The sequence below is a fragment of the Garra rufa genome, chromosome 5 (assembly GCF_049309525.1).
Source record: "Garra rufa chromosome 5, GarRuf1.0, whole genome shotgun sequence".
Classification (NCBI taxonomy): domain Eukaryota; kingdom Metazoa; phylum Chordata; class Actinopteri; order Cypriniformes; family Cyprinidae; genus Garra; species Garra rufa.
This window is the reverse complement of record NC_133365.1, coordinates 50,236,716-50,251,390: the sequence shown is the minus strand read 5'-3', so window position 1 is coordinate 50,251,390 and position 14,675 is coordinate 50,236,716. Positions and strand designations below refer to the sequence as shown.

General features: G+C 35.5%; 2 protein-coding genes across 2 annotated transcripts; both read left to right on the top strand.

Annotated features, from left to right (window-relative positions):
* Window positions 1–14: 14 nt before the first annotated feature.
* LOC141334497 (E3 ubiquitin-protein ligase TRIM39-like) lies at window positions 15–3,947 on the top strand. The gene is made up of 8 exons (XM_073839592.1): window positions 15–152; window positions 843–933; window positions 1,042–1,595; window positions 1,754–1,849; window positions 2,240–2,473; window positions 2,557–2,695; window positions 2,808–2,834; window positions 2,991–3,947. The coding sequence occupies exons 2-8, from the start codon at window positions 864–866 to the stop codon at window positions 3,536–3,538; spliced, it is 1,668 nt and encodes a 555-aa protein (XP_073695693.1). The 5' UTR covers window positions 15–152; window positions 843–863; the 3' UTR covers window positions 3,539–3,947.
* A 4,122-nt stretch (window positions 3,948–8,069) lies between these two features.
* LOC141335321 (E3 ubiquitin-protein ligase TRIM39-like) lies at window positions 8,070–14,643 on the top strand. The gene is made up of 7 exons (XM_073840744.1): window positions 8,070–8,305; window positions 9,272–9,825; window positions 10,001–10,096; window positions 10,764–10,997; window positions 11,081–11,219; window positions 11,335–11,361; window positions 11,517–14,643. The coding sequence occupies exons 2-7, from the start codon at window positions 9,274–9,276 to the stop codon at window positions 12,062–12,064; spliced, it is 1,596 nt and encodes a 531-aa protein (XP_073696845.1). The 5' UTR covers window positions 8,070–8,305; window positions 9,272–9,273; the 3' UTR covers window positions 12,065–14,643.
* The last annotated feature ends 32 nt before the right edge of the window (window positions 14,644–14,675 follow it).

Genomic DNA, 14,675 nt, shown 5'->3' with positions numbered 1-14,675 from the left:
TCACAAACCATAAACTGAACTGAAAAAGTTTTCTCAAACTCCCTTTCAAGGAACACTTACGTTCGGCTGTCGTATTAAATGGACATTTACTAATTATTTTATAATTTATCAGGATGTTTGGGTCGTTCAAAGACCCTTGTGGATACTTACAGGTAATTGACAGAAATATAAAAGAGATTTATATTTATTCTGAACAGTTGCTAATGGACGTGGCCTGGTTTAGTTTTTTATGTCAAAATAGAATAAGTTAAACAAAACTGGGTTTAAGAATGTCAGCTATTTTGGTTGTTTACTAGACTGAGATGGCATTAGAATTGTATTAATTGTTTAAATGGTTTATAAACATGCTGGACGTTTTTGTCATTTCAAGACGGAAGAAGAAAAGAAAGTGAAAGTAAATTAACTTGCAGTCATACTTTAGACAAACCCGCTACACTGCAGGTGAAAATCTACATATAATTAATGTTTAAAAAATTTAATTATACTTGTTTATACAACATCGGAATCTGTATAAATGTTTATTCCATGGAAGTATATGTTTGTGGGTAAAGAAATTCATTTCTTTTAATCTAAAGAGCACTGTTCCTCAAGAAATGTTCCCCCACAAAATAGAGATGAAACGATGTTAATATAAATAATAGTATAGATACCAATTGAATAAATAGACATGCATTTATATGATTCTAACATTGAGTTTAAAAAGAAAAAAATGTATATTTAGATAATTTTAACTTTACTTTTTGTTAAAAAAAGGTTTAAATTAAAACCCAGGTGACCAAAAACTATTACAAGAAGCAAATAGGCTTGAAATGCAGTGATTTTTTTGTGTGTGTAATGAAAAGGCATTGAAGAAGTGAAGAGCAATGGCAGAGTCATCACCAACATCACCAAAAAGAAGAGGAACCAGGAGAAAAAGTCTAACTCCACCTCCATGTAAGTCAATAAAAATAGACTTTTTTAACAATTTAGACTTGTATTACAGTGTGTCCGAAATTCAGACTAGTAGTGTAGGTGATTTATTGTGATCATTTCTCTTTTCAGCATCCTCATCCTCCAGTGGTCCACTGACTGAGGAGCTTCAGTGCTCTATATGTCTGGATGTGTTCATTGATCCAGTCACCACTCCATGTGGACACAACTTCTGCAAGACCTGTCTGAATAAGTGCTGGGACAACAGCCAGACCTGCAACTGTCCTTACTGTAAAGAAACATTCAAACAAAGACCTGATCTCAAGATTAATACCACACTCAGAGAGGTTGTAGATCACTATAAAAAGAAAACACCTGAGAAAAAAACTGAAGTTCTGTGTGACATCTGTGAGGAAAGAAAGCTGAAAGCCATGAAGTCGTGTCTGGTGTGTCAGAGCTCTTACTGTGAAACTCATTTGGAGCCTCATTTGAGAGTGACAGGTTTAAAGAAACACAAACTGATGGAGCCTGTGAGTAATCTGGAGGACTATATCTGTCAGAAACATGAGAGACCTCTGGAGCTGTTCTGTAGAGATGATCAGACATGTGTGTGTTCGATGTGTGCTCTGACAGACCACAAGAACCACAACACTGTTCCTCTAGAAGAAGAGAGTGAAGAGAAGAAGGTAGACGTTACTAACAAAACTGCTTTAAACTGCTGTCATATTGTGAAGAATCAAATTTTCTTAAATCTTGTAAAAAAAATATTCATTCTGAAAACATAGCCTAAGTTTCCTCAGAAGAGAGTAAATCTCTGTTATGATAAATGTGTCTGTATCTGTAGACTCATCTAAAGAAAACACAGAAAGATGTTCAGCAGATGATTCAGGAGAGAATCAAGAAGATTCAAGACATTAAACACTCAGCAGGAGTTAGAAAGGTATGTTTAAAATATTTTTTTTATATATAATTACGGTCATGTCCTCCAAGAGTCCACAGAGAGTTACAGTGACTCTTTCTTGCTCTTTTTGCTCAAATAATTTGTTCAAAAACACTGATTCATTTAGTACTACAATGTGTTGTGGCTTTGTTTGAAACTCTTCTCCTTGGTCAAAGCGATTACAAAATAAATGTCATTCAGGTTATTCAGTATTAACATCTTATTTACTGAATTGTTGTTTTAAAGCAATATCACACTTGGAATTGCAAAATTAACACTTCAACTGAGGGATTTTGAAAAGCCCCTATAACACTGAAGTGTGAGCAAAAGTAAAACTAATTCTTGTCTTAGCAAACACCACTTATAATTTGCTGACTGACTGTTGATCAGAGAAACACAGAGGAGGAGAAAGCAGCCCGTGTTGAGTTCTTCACTGATCTGATCCGCTCCATTGAGAGATGTCAGACTGAACTGCTGGAGATGATGGAGGAGCAGCAGAAAGCAGCAGAGAAACAGGAAGAAGAGCTCATTGCAGAGCTGGAGCAGGAGATCACTGAGCTAAAGATGAGAAACGCTGAGCTGGAGCGGCTCTCACAAACTGAAGATCACCTCCACCTCCTACAGGTCAGTCAACATCTCTCTGATCAGTGATAATGCAGTATATGACACTCCTCATGCTGAGGGATTTCTCCTCTCTCCTGCTTTAGATTTCCTCATCCCTGTGCAGCTCTACAAATACCAGGAACTGGCCTGAGATCAGTATGAAGACTCATATGAGTCTGGAGACTCTGAGGAGAGCTCTGACTCAACTGCAGCTCACTCTAGATGAGAAACTCACACAAACTGGTACGTCAATATCAAATAAACCATACAGATACATACGTTTGTCACGTTTTAATATCAGTAATAAAGAATGAGTCTCAAAGATCTTATGTTTTATTGTTGTGTGTCTCTATAGAGCTGAAGAGGATGCAGCAGTATGCAGGTACAGTGAGCTGTCTGCACTACACTAGTTTACATTCAGATACTCACAGCTTCATTACTGCATTACAATCTGATTAAATCTATTAAATATTAAAAACATCATCATTACAGAACCTTTGCATTGTGAAGTTGTGATTCATGTTCTCTGTTTTCTTAGTGGATGTGACTCTGGATCCTGATACAGTTCATCCATACCTCATCCTGTCTGATGATGGAAAACAAGTGAGAGATTCAGACGTTAGACAGAAACTCCCAGACAATCCAGAGAGATTTGATTTATGTGGAAGTGTCCTGGGAAAGGAGGGATTCTCCTCAGGGAGATTTTATTTTGAGGTGCAGGTGAAGGGAAACACTGAATGGGATTTAGGAGTGGTCAGAGAATCTATTAACAGGAAGGGAAATATCACACTAAGTCCCAGTGATGGATACTGGACTGTGGCTATGAGGAATGGTTATGAATATGCAGCCTATGCTGGTCCCCCTGTCTCTCTGTCTCTGAGAGTGAAGCCGCAGCGGGTCGGTGTGTTTGTGGATTATGAGGAGGGTCTGGTCTCCTTTTATGATGTGGAGTCCAGCTCTCATATCTACTCTTTCACTGGTCAGTCTTTCACTGATAAACTCTATCCATATTTCAGCCCATCATTAAACAATAAAGGTCAAAACTCAGCCCCATTGATCATCACACCTGTCAATGTCAATAAATAAATTTGTACTAAAATTGTAATTCTTTTTCTAAAAATGTAATTCTTCTTGTGCTCTTACACAAAGTCTGTGAATATCTTTTCTTTTTTTTCAAATATGCAGAAATTACATTTTATATAAGAAATGTTTGTATACAACGTTTAGGTTGGCTTGAATAAGTTTGAAGTAGTTTAAAAAGCTTGAAGCTGAAAGGTTTTCTCCCAGATTTAGCTGTCTGTATGATGTGGCTATGCAATTGCTAGAGTATTTGGGCTGGTCACAAGGATGTTTTGGGTTGGTTTCTAGGCTGTTGCTATGTGGTTGCAAGGTCTTAGCATGTTTGCTAGCCTGTTTCTACAGTGTTTTATCAAAATAAGTTAAGTTGTTTATTGTCATTCCACTATATGAACAGATCTTCAAAATAATAAAATAATAAAACAACACTATAAAGAAAGTCAAGTCACCTTTATTTATATAGCTTTATACAATACAGACATTATACAATACTGTCAAGCAGTATGTGTTCATATATAAATTCAAATTCTGCTGTAAAGCAGCTCGATAATAATGTAAAAATGACAATAATGAAACAACAGTATGTCATTCAGCTCCAGTCTGTTCAGTGTTGAATCAGATCAGTTGAATAACTGTAAAGTTCATCAATTATCAAAAGTTCTCATCTGAGTGTCAGTGCCATCAATACCAACGATATTAGTGAATAGTAAGTGTCTTTTCAACTTCAACTAAGCAAGCTGATGACAGTGGCAAGAAACTCAAACATATGACAGAATGGAGAAAGAAAAACCTTGGAAGAAACCAGAATCATTCAGAGGACCGGTTCTCTTCTGGCTTAAATGAAAGAACACTGAGTGATTTCTGAATCCAGGGTGCGTCAGAAGTCAGAACAAATTCCTTTTTAATGGATAGCCAACATGCAAATTAAATCACAGCAATAAATCTGTGACGAACAGTATAACACTATAACCACTTGTCATATGTTTAAAAACATCAAGAAACCTGTAAGAAGCTCGGACAACCGTGAGACCAGGGGCCTCATTTATAAAACTTTATTACGCACTGATTTGATCTTAGAGTGTTCGTACGATCAAATCCACGTCAAAGTACAGATTTATAAAAACCGTCTTTGACGTGGAAGAGTAGGCTACTTATCTCCACGTCAGATTCCAGCTTGGCGTATGACCGTTTCCCTGTGGTAATGCTTGGTATTGCAGATGGTTCAGCCTCACTATAATTTGATTTCTTGCGCGCCTTTTTACTTGCCATTGTCAGAGTTTTTGCTTTAGGAATGAGCTCATTTTATACGTTAATTAATTAAGCAGGGGCGTTTCGACGGCGGAACATTCAGCTGCACACAATTCCACGATCATTTGTGATTTATAACCGAGTGACTGGCGTACGCATGGATTTCGGGGTAAGTTACGTTCGTTTTCTCTGAATCGCTCTTACGATCAAATCAGAAAAGTTCTTAGATAAAATCAAGGGCTGTATCCGAAATCACCCCCTATACCCTCATTCACTATTCCCTACATTAGTCCACTCATTCAGTCCACTTGAAGGAGTGAGTGAAAACGAGTGAGTGAATTCGGACACTGAGTGCACCGGAAGGACTGCCGCTTTTGCATAGTATTGCTTACTGTTTAACAATCATTTAAAACGGACAGTTCGAGTAGTTAGATTAAAGGATTTATCTTGAACTATGTAAGGAGTTTACATATAAACCCTGGTTAAACAATTTAATAATCAATTTACAACGAATTTATACCCGTGTTGTATGCTGTATTATGCAGTGGACAAGCGAATGGATGGATGATTCAGCTGCGGGCGCCATCGTCTGGCGAGACGCGGGAATTCAGTCGGCGCGCGACTCTCACAGTGCATTATGGGTTATCTCTAGCTGTTGAGCGTACGGGACTCACTAAATTCCAGGGGTTTCATTACCACGACGTAAAATGGGCGTCCCTGAGGGCGTTGGGAAAACGCCCCTTTCTAAAAAAAAATTATTAAGAGAGGTCACCGATCATGCGCAGTAAGTCAGTTTTTTTGCGCGGGCATTTCAAAACCTAGGATCAGCACTGATGGATAATGAAGGACAACACAGTCATACAGGTTATTTTTATGTTTTAAAATCTTAAATTTAAACGATTTTCGAAAACAAATAAACAGCCGTTATAGAAATGTAAAACGTGTAGCGTCTATTTACGAAAATAAATCATGGTTTACAACGGTATCATGGACAGGTAATGTTATTTCAAGACACTGTAACGTTATATGAATATAAATATGAAGGGCACGAAACCCCTGTGATTGTGGACAGGTATTTCAAAATACTGTATATGAATATAATTATGAAGTGCACGAAAACCCTGCGATCTTGGCCAGGTATTTCAAGACACTGTATGCATATAATTATGAAGTGCACGAAACCCCTGCGTTCGTGGACAGGTATTTCAAGATATTGTATATGAATATAAATATGAAGTGCACGAAACCCCTGCGTTCGTGGACAGGTATTTCAAGACACTGTATGCATATAATTATGAAGTGCACGAAACCCCTGCGTTCGTGGACAGGTATTTCAAGATATTGTATATGAATATAAATATGAAGTGCACGAAACCCCTGCGTTCGTGGACAGGTATTTCAAGACACTGTATGCATATAATTATGAAGTGCACGAAGCCCCTGCGATCCTGGACAGGTATTTCAAGATATTGTATATGAATATAATTATGAAGTGCACGAAACCCCTGCGAACGTGGACAGGTATTTCATGATACTGTATATGAATATGAAGTGCACGAAAGCCCTGCAATAGTGGAGGTATTTGAAGCAAATTGCTTTTCCCTAACTGCGCATGATCGGTGACCTATGCAAATTCTCAAATAGGCCACGCCTGCCTGGTGACGCAATATCGATTACGCTGTACTGAAACCCCTGGAAAAAAGTGCATCCCTTGAGGGGACATCGGTTGTACACTCGTTTTTGCGGTGCATTGTGGGATTGAATGAGTGCACTCGGGAACGTTCACTATGGTTTCGAACACCACTTATAATGGCTGTCCCCTCAAATAGTGCACTATTTGAGGGTATAGGGGGCGATTTCGGATACAGCCAAGGATGGTTTCTACGCAAGTCTTTATAAATGAGGCCACAGGTGCAACTGCATGATAAGAGCAGTCATTGAGAGAGAATGGTGTCCTTTTGGAAATGACTGATTGTCTATACATGTAGGCTATTATTGCAAAACTAAAATACAGGGAGGACTCTTACATTTATTTATTCTTAAATGTATGTGTTTATGAATTATTACTTTAAAATATATTTCAACTTTGCTTAGCTACCCCATGTCACTGCAATGACTTGAACATGATAATGAAATAAATCCACTGGGGTGGACAGAGAATATCAGGGAAGACAGAGAGAGGCAAATGCTCCTAAAATGTTGTAGTTAGTTAGTTAGTTAGTTAGTTGAACTGTCCTAAGCTTTAAAAAAAAAGCCCTGGTTTACAGGTACATCATGCCAGATAGCAAACAACCACTGAAACAAAGTCAATGTTGATGCATCAATACTGATTGCACTGAATTAATGTTACAAAGAGATGCTGGTTCACAATCACCTTTGAATCCTTAGTTAATGGTGATACAATGTTGACATTTTAACAATGCTGTTAAATCAAAATTAAAGTGAGCAAAAACAAACAATGGTAATGTTGTTGAATCAGTCTTACAATGTAATGTTGATTCCAAATCACTTTTGAAACAAATACAACTGATATGTAATATTAAATTAATTAAATCAATGTTACAATTTGATGTACCCAGAGTTAATTTTGAAACAACAATTATTTTGAAGAACGTGGGTGAACAAACAGTTGATGGTAGCCATTGACTTTCATAGTATGGAAAAAAATACTTTGCAATTTAGTGGCGGCCGTGATCTGTTTGGTTACCAACATCCTAATAACGCTGTGGTACTGGACACTTTTGTTATAAATGATTTAACTCTTTATAATTATTTTAATTCTAGTATAGATAAATACATTATAAAAAAATACCCCAGCTGTATATCTTGTGTATATTACATATTAACAATAAATTGCATTATTCAATATATGTAAAAACCCTTAGTATTTGATTTTTGTTTTTGGTAAAGATATTAATAAAGATATTATACAATTATGTTTCAAAGCAGCTTAACATAATAAACAGGAAAATCAGAATCAATGCAGATTCAAATATAAATTCAAATTTTGTAAAATCGCTCTAAAACGACAATAGTGTCATTACTCAGCTCTAGTCAGTTCAGTGTGTTTCAGATCAGTTCAATAAAAGACTGGAAAGTCTGGAGTGTACAACATCAGAGACTTTATTGGTGTATAGCACACCTTACAAATAACACATATGAACTGAATCTAGATTAAAATATTATTGAACCTGTCAGATGTAGCATCCACTATTTAAGACTCTGGTCCAGAAGTATCTCAGCTTGTTTGAGATTCTACACACCTGTATTACATCAGATTAGTCACCTGAGTATATCAAACTACTTCCCTCCAGCAGATGACTTTTGCCTAACAGTTCTTTTATGAGCAACCTTTGTCCTAAACTTATCACAGAAATGGACTATGATCTGTAGTTGAAGGAGAGCTTTCAGAAAACATACAACTAACTTCAACAACGATATGGACACCTTAAACTATCAAACTCTTTAAAGAACAGAATATTTATTGAGCCGTTCAAAGACCCCTGTGGACACATCTGATACTCACAGGTAAGAGATAGAAATATAAAAAGATCTTGAACTGTCTTGAACAGTTTCCGTGGCCTGGTTTACGGTTTATGTCAAACTGGAATAAGTTGAACAAAACCAGGTTTTAGCATATCAACGTCAGTTGTCTGTTATACCGAAATGGTAAATTCTTTGTATTTATTTGTTTAATCCATTTGGTGTTTCTGTCATTTTGTCGCACAACATAAAGACTAAAGAAAGTGAAAGTAATTTGATCAGCAGACAGAATGAACTCAAACCTGCTCCACTGCTGAAAGGAAGTATATGTTTGTTGGAAAAAAAAATAATTTATTTTAATGTAAAGAGCAGTTGAGATTGATTTATTAAAGTGAGTTTAATGATTTTCACAAAATTTTCCTCCACAAAATAGAAATTAAAGAATATAAATATAAAATCAAATAGATACCTTTTGAACAGATCTAATTTTAAGTTAAAGTTTAAACAATAAAAAAAAACTTTTTAAATCACTTTAACTTTTTTAAATTTAATTTCAACCTGAGTTACTGAAAAATATTACAAAAAGCAAATGGGCTCAGCTGGTTGATTCTTATCAATCAATTTATTTGTAATTTATGTGAAAAACAGTAAAAAAAAAAAAAAAAAAGCAATGGCAGAATCATCACCAACATCAACAAAAAGAAGAGAAACCAGAGTCAGGGTACGTTTTTATATGAGACTGGGTTGAAGTATAAGTGAAATTCCATGTAAGTCAATAAAAAGACTCTTAAATTAGTGCATGAATGACTTTTTTTATAGAAAATATTATTTAATACATGCTGATGAATTATTTTTTAAAGAAGAAGGCACATTTATAAGAACATTATATATTTGTCTAGAACAAAATTATTTAGATCAAATGGTTTTTACTGTCATGAAAATGTACATTCGGGTTAGTGCACCCGAAATTCAGACTTGTAGGTAATTTATCATCATCATTTCTCTTTCCAGTAATGTCATCCTCCAGTGGTCCACTGACTGAGGAGCTTCAGTGCTCTATATGTCTGGATGTGTTCACTGATCAGGTCACCACTCCATGTGGACACAACTTCTGCAAGACCTGCCTGAATAAGTGCTGGGACAACAGCCAGACCTGCAACTGTCCTTACTGTAAAGAAACATTCAAACAAAGACCTGATCTCAAGATTAATACCACACTCAGAGAGGTCGTAGATCACTATAAAAAGAAAACTCCTAAGAAAAAAACTGAAGTTCTGTGTGACATCTGTGAGGAAAGAAAGCTGAAAGCCATGAAGTCATGTCTGGTGTGTCAGAGCTCTTACTGTGAAACTCATCTGGAGCCTCATTTGAGAGTGACAGGTTTAAAGAAACACAAACTGATGGAGCCTGTGAGTAATCTGGAGGACTATATCTGTCAGAAACATGAGAGACCTCTGGAGCTGTTCTGTAGAGATGATCAGACATGTGTGTGTTCGATGTGTGCTCTGACAGACCACAAGAACCACAACACGGTTCCTCTAGAAGAAGAGAGTGAAGAGAAGAAGGTAGACGTTACTAACAAAACTGCTTTAAACTGCTTTTTAAAGGTCTCGTATCATGACGAATCATTAAATTTTTTTACCATTTTGATCTTGGAAAATTTGTTAATTCTGAAAACATATCGTAGGTTCCCCAGAAGACAGTAAATCTCTGTTGTGATAAATACGTCTGTGTCTGTAGACTCAGTTGATGAAAACACAGAAAGATGTTCAGCAGATGATCCAAGAGAGAATCAAGAAGATTCAAGACGTCAAACACTCAGCAGAAGTTAGAAAGGTGAGTTTAAAATAACTGAATTAAACGTATATAAATATTTATTATACATAATTTGTTTCAATCCTCGAAGAGTCCACAGAGAGTTACAGTGACTCTTTCTGCAGGTTACATCATTACACAAATAGGTGGCAGCAAGTGACTGTCTTTAGTGAGTCATTGAATTTGATTCATTTGCTCAAATGATTTGTTCAAAAACACTGATTCATTCAGGAACAAATCTCTACTACAATGTGTTGTAACTATGTTTGAAACTCCTTTCCTTGGTCAAAGCAATTTCAAAGTAAATGTCATTCAGGTTATTCAGTATTAACATCTTATTTACTAAATTGTTGTTTAAAAGCAATAACACACCCACAATCGCAAAATGAACACTTTAGTTGAGGGATTTTGAAAAGCCCCTAATAACACTGAGTGTGAGCAATAGTAACACTGGTTCTTGTCTTAGTGTAACCCCTCACACCCGGGTCTTACCGCACCCGCTCCGAGCGGGTCTCGGGCACGGGAGGCGGACACACTAACAAGGAGGCTAAAGGCTGCAACCTCTAGCATCAGTCGCTAGTGCGTCTCTTGAGATTGGGGAGTGAGGTTTACCTGGACAGCACCTACTAGCTGGCCTCTGTTACATTAGCAAACATCAATAATAATTTGCTGACTGACTGTTGATCAGAGAAACACAGAGGAGGAGAAAGCAGCCCGTGTTGAGTTCTTCACTGATCTGATCCGCTCCATTGAGAGATGTCAGACTGAACTGCTGGAGATGATGGAGGAGCAGCAGAAAGCAGCAGAGAAACAGGAGGAAGAGCTCATTGAAGAGCTGGAGCAGGAGATCACTGAGCTAAAGATGAGAAACGCTGAGCTGGAGCGGCTCTCACAAACTGAAGATCACCTCCACCTCCTACAGGTCAGTCAACATCTCTCTGATCAATGATAATGCAGTATATGACACTCCTCATGCTGAAGGATTTCTCCTCTCTCCTGCTGTAGATTTCCTCATCCCTGTGCAGCTCTACAAACACCAGGAACTGGCTTGAGATCAGTATGAAGACTCATGTGAGTCTGGAGACTCTGAGGAGAGATCTGACTCAACTGCAGCACACACTAGATGAGAAACTCACACAAACTGGTACGACAATATCAAATACACCATACAGATACATAGGTTTATCATCTTATAATATCTGTAATGAATAATGAATCTAAAAGATCTTCTAATGTTTTATTGTTGTGTGTCTCTATAGAGCTGAAGAGGATGCAGCAGTATGCAGGTACAGTGAGCTGTCTGCACTACACTAGTTTACATTCAGATACTCACAGCTTCATTACTGCATTACAATCTGATTAAATCTATTAAATATTAAAAACATCAACATCAAAGAATCCTTGTATTGTGAAGTTGTAATTTATGTTATCGTTTTTTTAGTGGATGTGACTCTGGATCCTGATACAGCTCATCCGAACCTCATCCTGTCTGATGATGGGAAACAAGTGAGAGATTCAGACGTTAGACAGAAACTCCCAGACAATCCAGACAGATTTGATTTATGTGTAAGTATCCTGGGAAAGGAGGGATTCTCCTCAGGGAGATTTTATTTTGAGGTGCAGGTGAAGGGAAAGACTGACTGGACTTTAGGAGTGGTCAGAGAATCTATTAACAGGAAGGGAAATATCAGAGTGAGACCCAGTAATGGATACTGGACGGTGGTTCTGAGGAATGGTTATAAATATGCAGCCTATGCTGGTCCCACTGTCCTTCTGTCTCTGAGAGTGAAGCCACAGCGGGTCGGTGTGTTTGTGGATTATGAGGAGGGTCTGGTCTCATTTTATGATGTGGAGTCCAGCTCTCATATCTACTCTTACACTGGTCAGTCTTTCACTGACAAACTCTATCCATATTTTGGCCCATCATTAAACTATAAAGGTCAAAACTCAGCCCCATTGATCATCACACCTGTCAATGTCAATAAATGAATTTACACCACTACAATTAAATACTAGATGAGTATAATGCTTCAAGTATTTTTGTGATTCTACACAAATTATGTGAATATATTGTTATCAAATGTTAAAATCTTTAATGGAAATAAGTTGTTGTTTATTGTCATTCCATTATATGAACAGACATTGAATGGAACAAGAAAATAAAGACACAATAAAACAACACAATGAAGAGAGTCAAGTGACCATTATTTTTATAGTGCTTTACAATACATATTAAACAATACTTTAAATCAGCTTCACAGTAATAAACAGGAAAATAACGGAATCAGTGATGTAAACTTCAATTATGAAATATAAATTCTTCTCTAAAATGAAAATAATGTCATTATTCAGTTCCAGTCAGATCAGTTTTTTGATAAAATTAATCAGTTATCAAACAAGTTTGATTTATCCATAATCAGCCAAACAAAAGACAATAGTGTTGTTATTCAACTTAGTTCAGTGTTGATTCAATTCAGTTAAATAACAGTGTCAGTCTTACAGAGTTCATCAATTATAAATTAATTAGATATAGCTGTGAGTAATTTAAGATTCCAGGCTGCATCACAAGTCAAGACAAATTATTTTTTAATTGATAACCAACATTAATTGTGGTAATAAATCTGGGACTAACAGTATGAATAACAATAACTACTTGTCATGAGTTTAAAATCAGCAAGAATTAATGTTTAATTCATTCATTCATTCATTCATTCAAAAAACTAAGAAACACAGACAACCACAAGACAGGTGTATGCTAACAGCAGTTATTGTGAAGGAATAGCGTGCTCTACTGGAGACTTCTGGAAATGACTGCTTCTTGTCTATATTCATGTGTTTTTGCAAGACTAAAATATAGAGAGAACTCAGAATGATTCTTAAATTTATGTTCTTGTGTATTAACAAAAAACTGTTAAACATGTTATGTAATATAACCCATATACGTGGCTTAGTATTTTATTTTTGTTTCTGTTAATATACACTGCTGGTCAAAAGTTTATGATCAGTGAGATTTTTAATGTATTTTAAATAAGTTTCTAATGTTCAACAAAGGCTGCGTTTATTTGATCAAAAATACAAAAAAAAATTTATATTGTGAAATATTATTACTATGTTAAACAACGTTCTTCTATTTTAATATACATTAAAAAATCTAATTTATTTTTGTGATCGAAGCTGAATTTTCAGCATCATTACTCCAGTATTCATGATCACATGTTCCTTCAGAAATCATTTTAATATGCTGATGTATTATCAGTGCTGGAAAAAGCTGTGTTGCTTAATATGCATTTATTAAAAAGAACAGCATTTATTTAAAATAGAAATATTTTCTAACAATATACACTACTGTTCAAAAGTTTGGTGGTCAGTAAATTGTTATTCTTTTTTTTTTTAAGAAATTAATACCTTTATTCACAAAGGATGTGTTAAATTAATAAAAAGTGATGCTGTTGTTTTTAACTTGTCATTCATCAAAGAATCCTGAATGATATCTGAAGGATCATGTGACACAGACACTTAAGACTTGAGTAATGGCTGATGAAAATATATATGAAAATATGAAAGTATATTAAAATAAAAACCTTTATTTTACACTGTAATAACATTTTGCAGTATTATTGTTTTTTTCTGTATTTTTGATTAAATAAATGCAGTCTTGATGAGCATAAGAGACTTCTTTAAAAAAAAAAACATTACAAGTCTTACTGATCCCAAACTTTTGAGCAGTAGTGTATTTGTATAATGAACTGTAAAAGATTTGTATATATGAATGTGTTGCTGTCAGTCTATAATGAAAATCTCATGGACAAGTGACTTTGTTCAATACAAAAGTTTGAATGTAATTTTATTATAAATAAAATAAAATAATAATTTAAAAAAATTAGACCAATTGTACTATCTTTAAAAATAATAATAAAAAGTAATATTTGAATCATTATTATTTTATCATAGGCAATTTACAGATTTATATAGAATAACATGCTTTAATACTTTAAATACTTTAAAATTATTATTAATTCTATTTAATGCATTAATATATATATATACATACAGTCAAGCCCAAAATTATTCATACCCCTGGCAAATTCTGACTTAAAGTTACTTCAGTAACACTAAAAGTTACTTTTATTCAACCAGCAAGTTTTTTTTTTTTTAAATTAAAAATGATTCAGATGTCTCCCAGAAGATAATAACACAATGTGCAAGTGGCATCTTTGTGGAAAAAATTATTACTCATCTTTTATTTACATTTGAACAAAAAGTGGCATGTCCAAAATTATTTATACCCTTCTCAATAATCAATAGAAAAGCCTTTATTGGCTATTACAGCAATCAAACACTTCCTATAATTGCTAACCAGCTTTTTGCATGTCTCCACTGGTATTTTTTCCCATTCATCTTTAGCTATGAGCTCCAACTCTTTCAGGTTGGAGGGTCTCCTTGCCATCATCCTGATCTTTAGCTCCCTCCACAGATTCTCAACTGGATTTAAGTCAGGACTCTGGCTGGACCACTGCAAAACGTTAATGTTTTTGTCTGCTAACCATTTCTTCACCACTTTTGCTGTGTGTTTTGGATCGTTGTCGTGCTGAAATGTCCA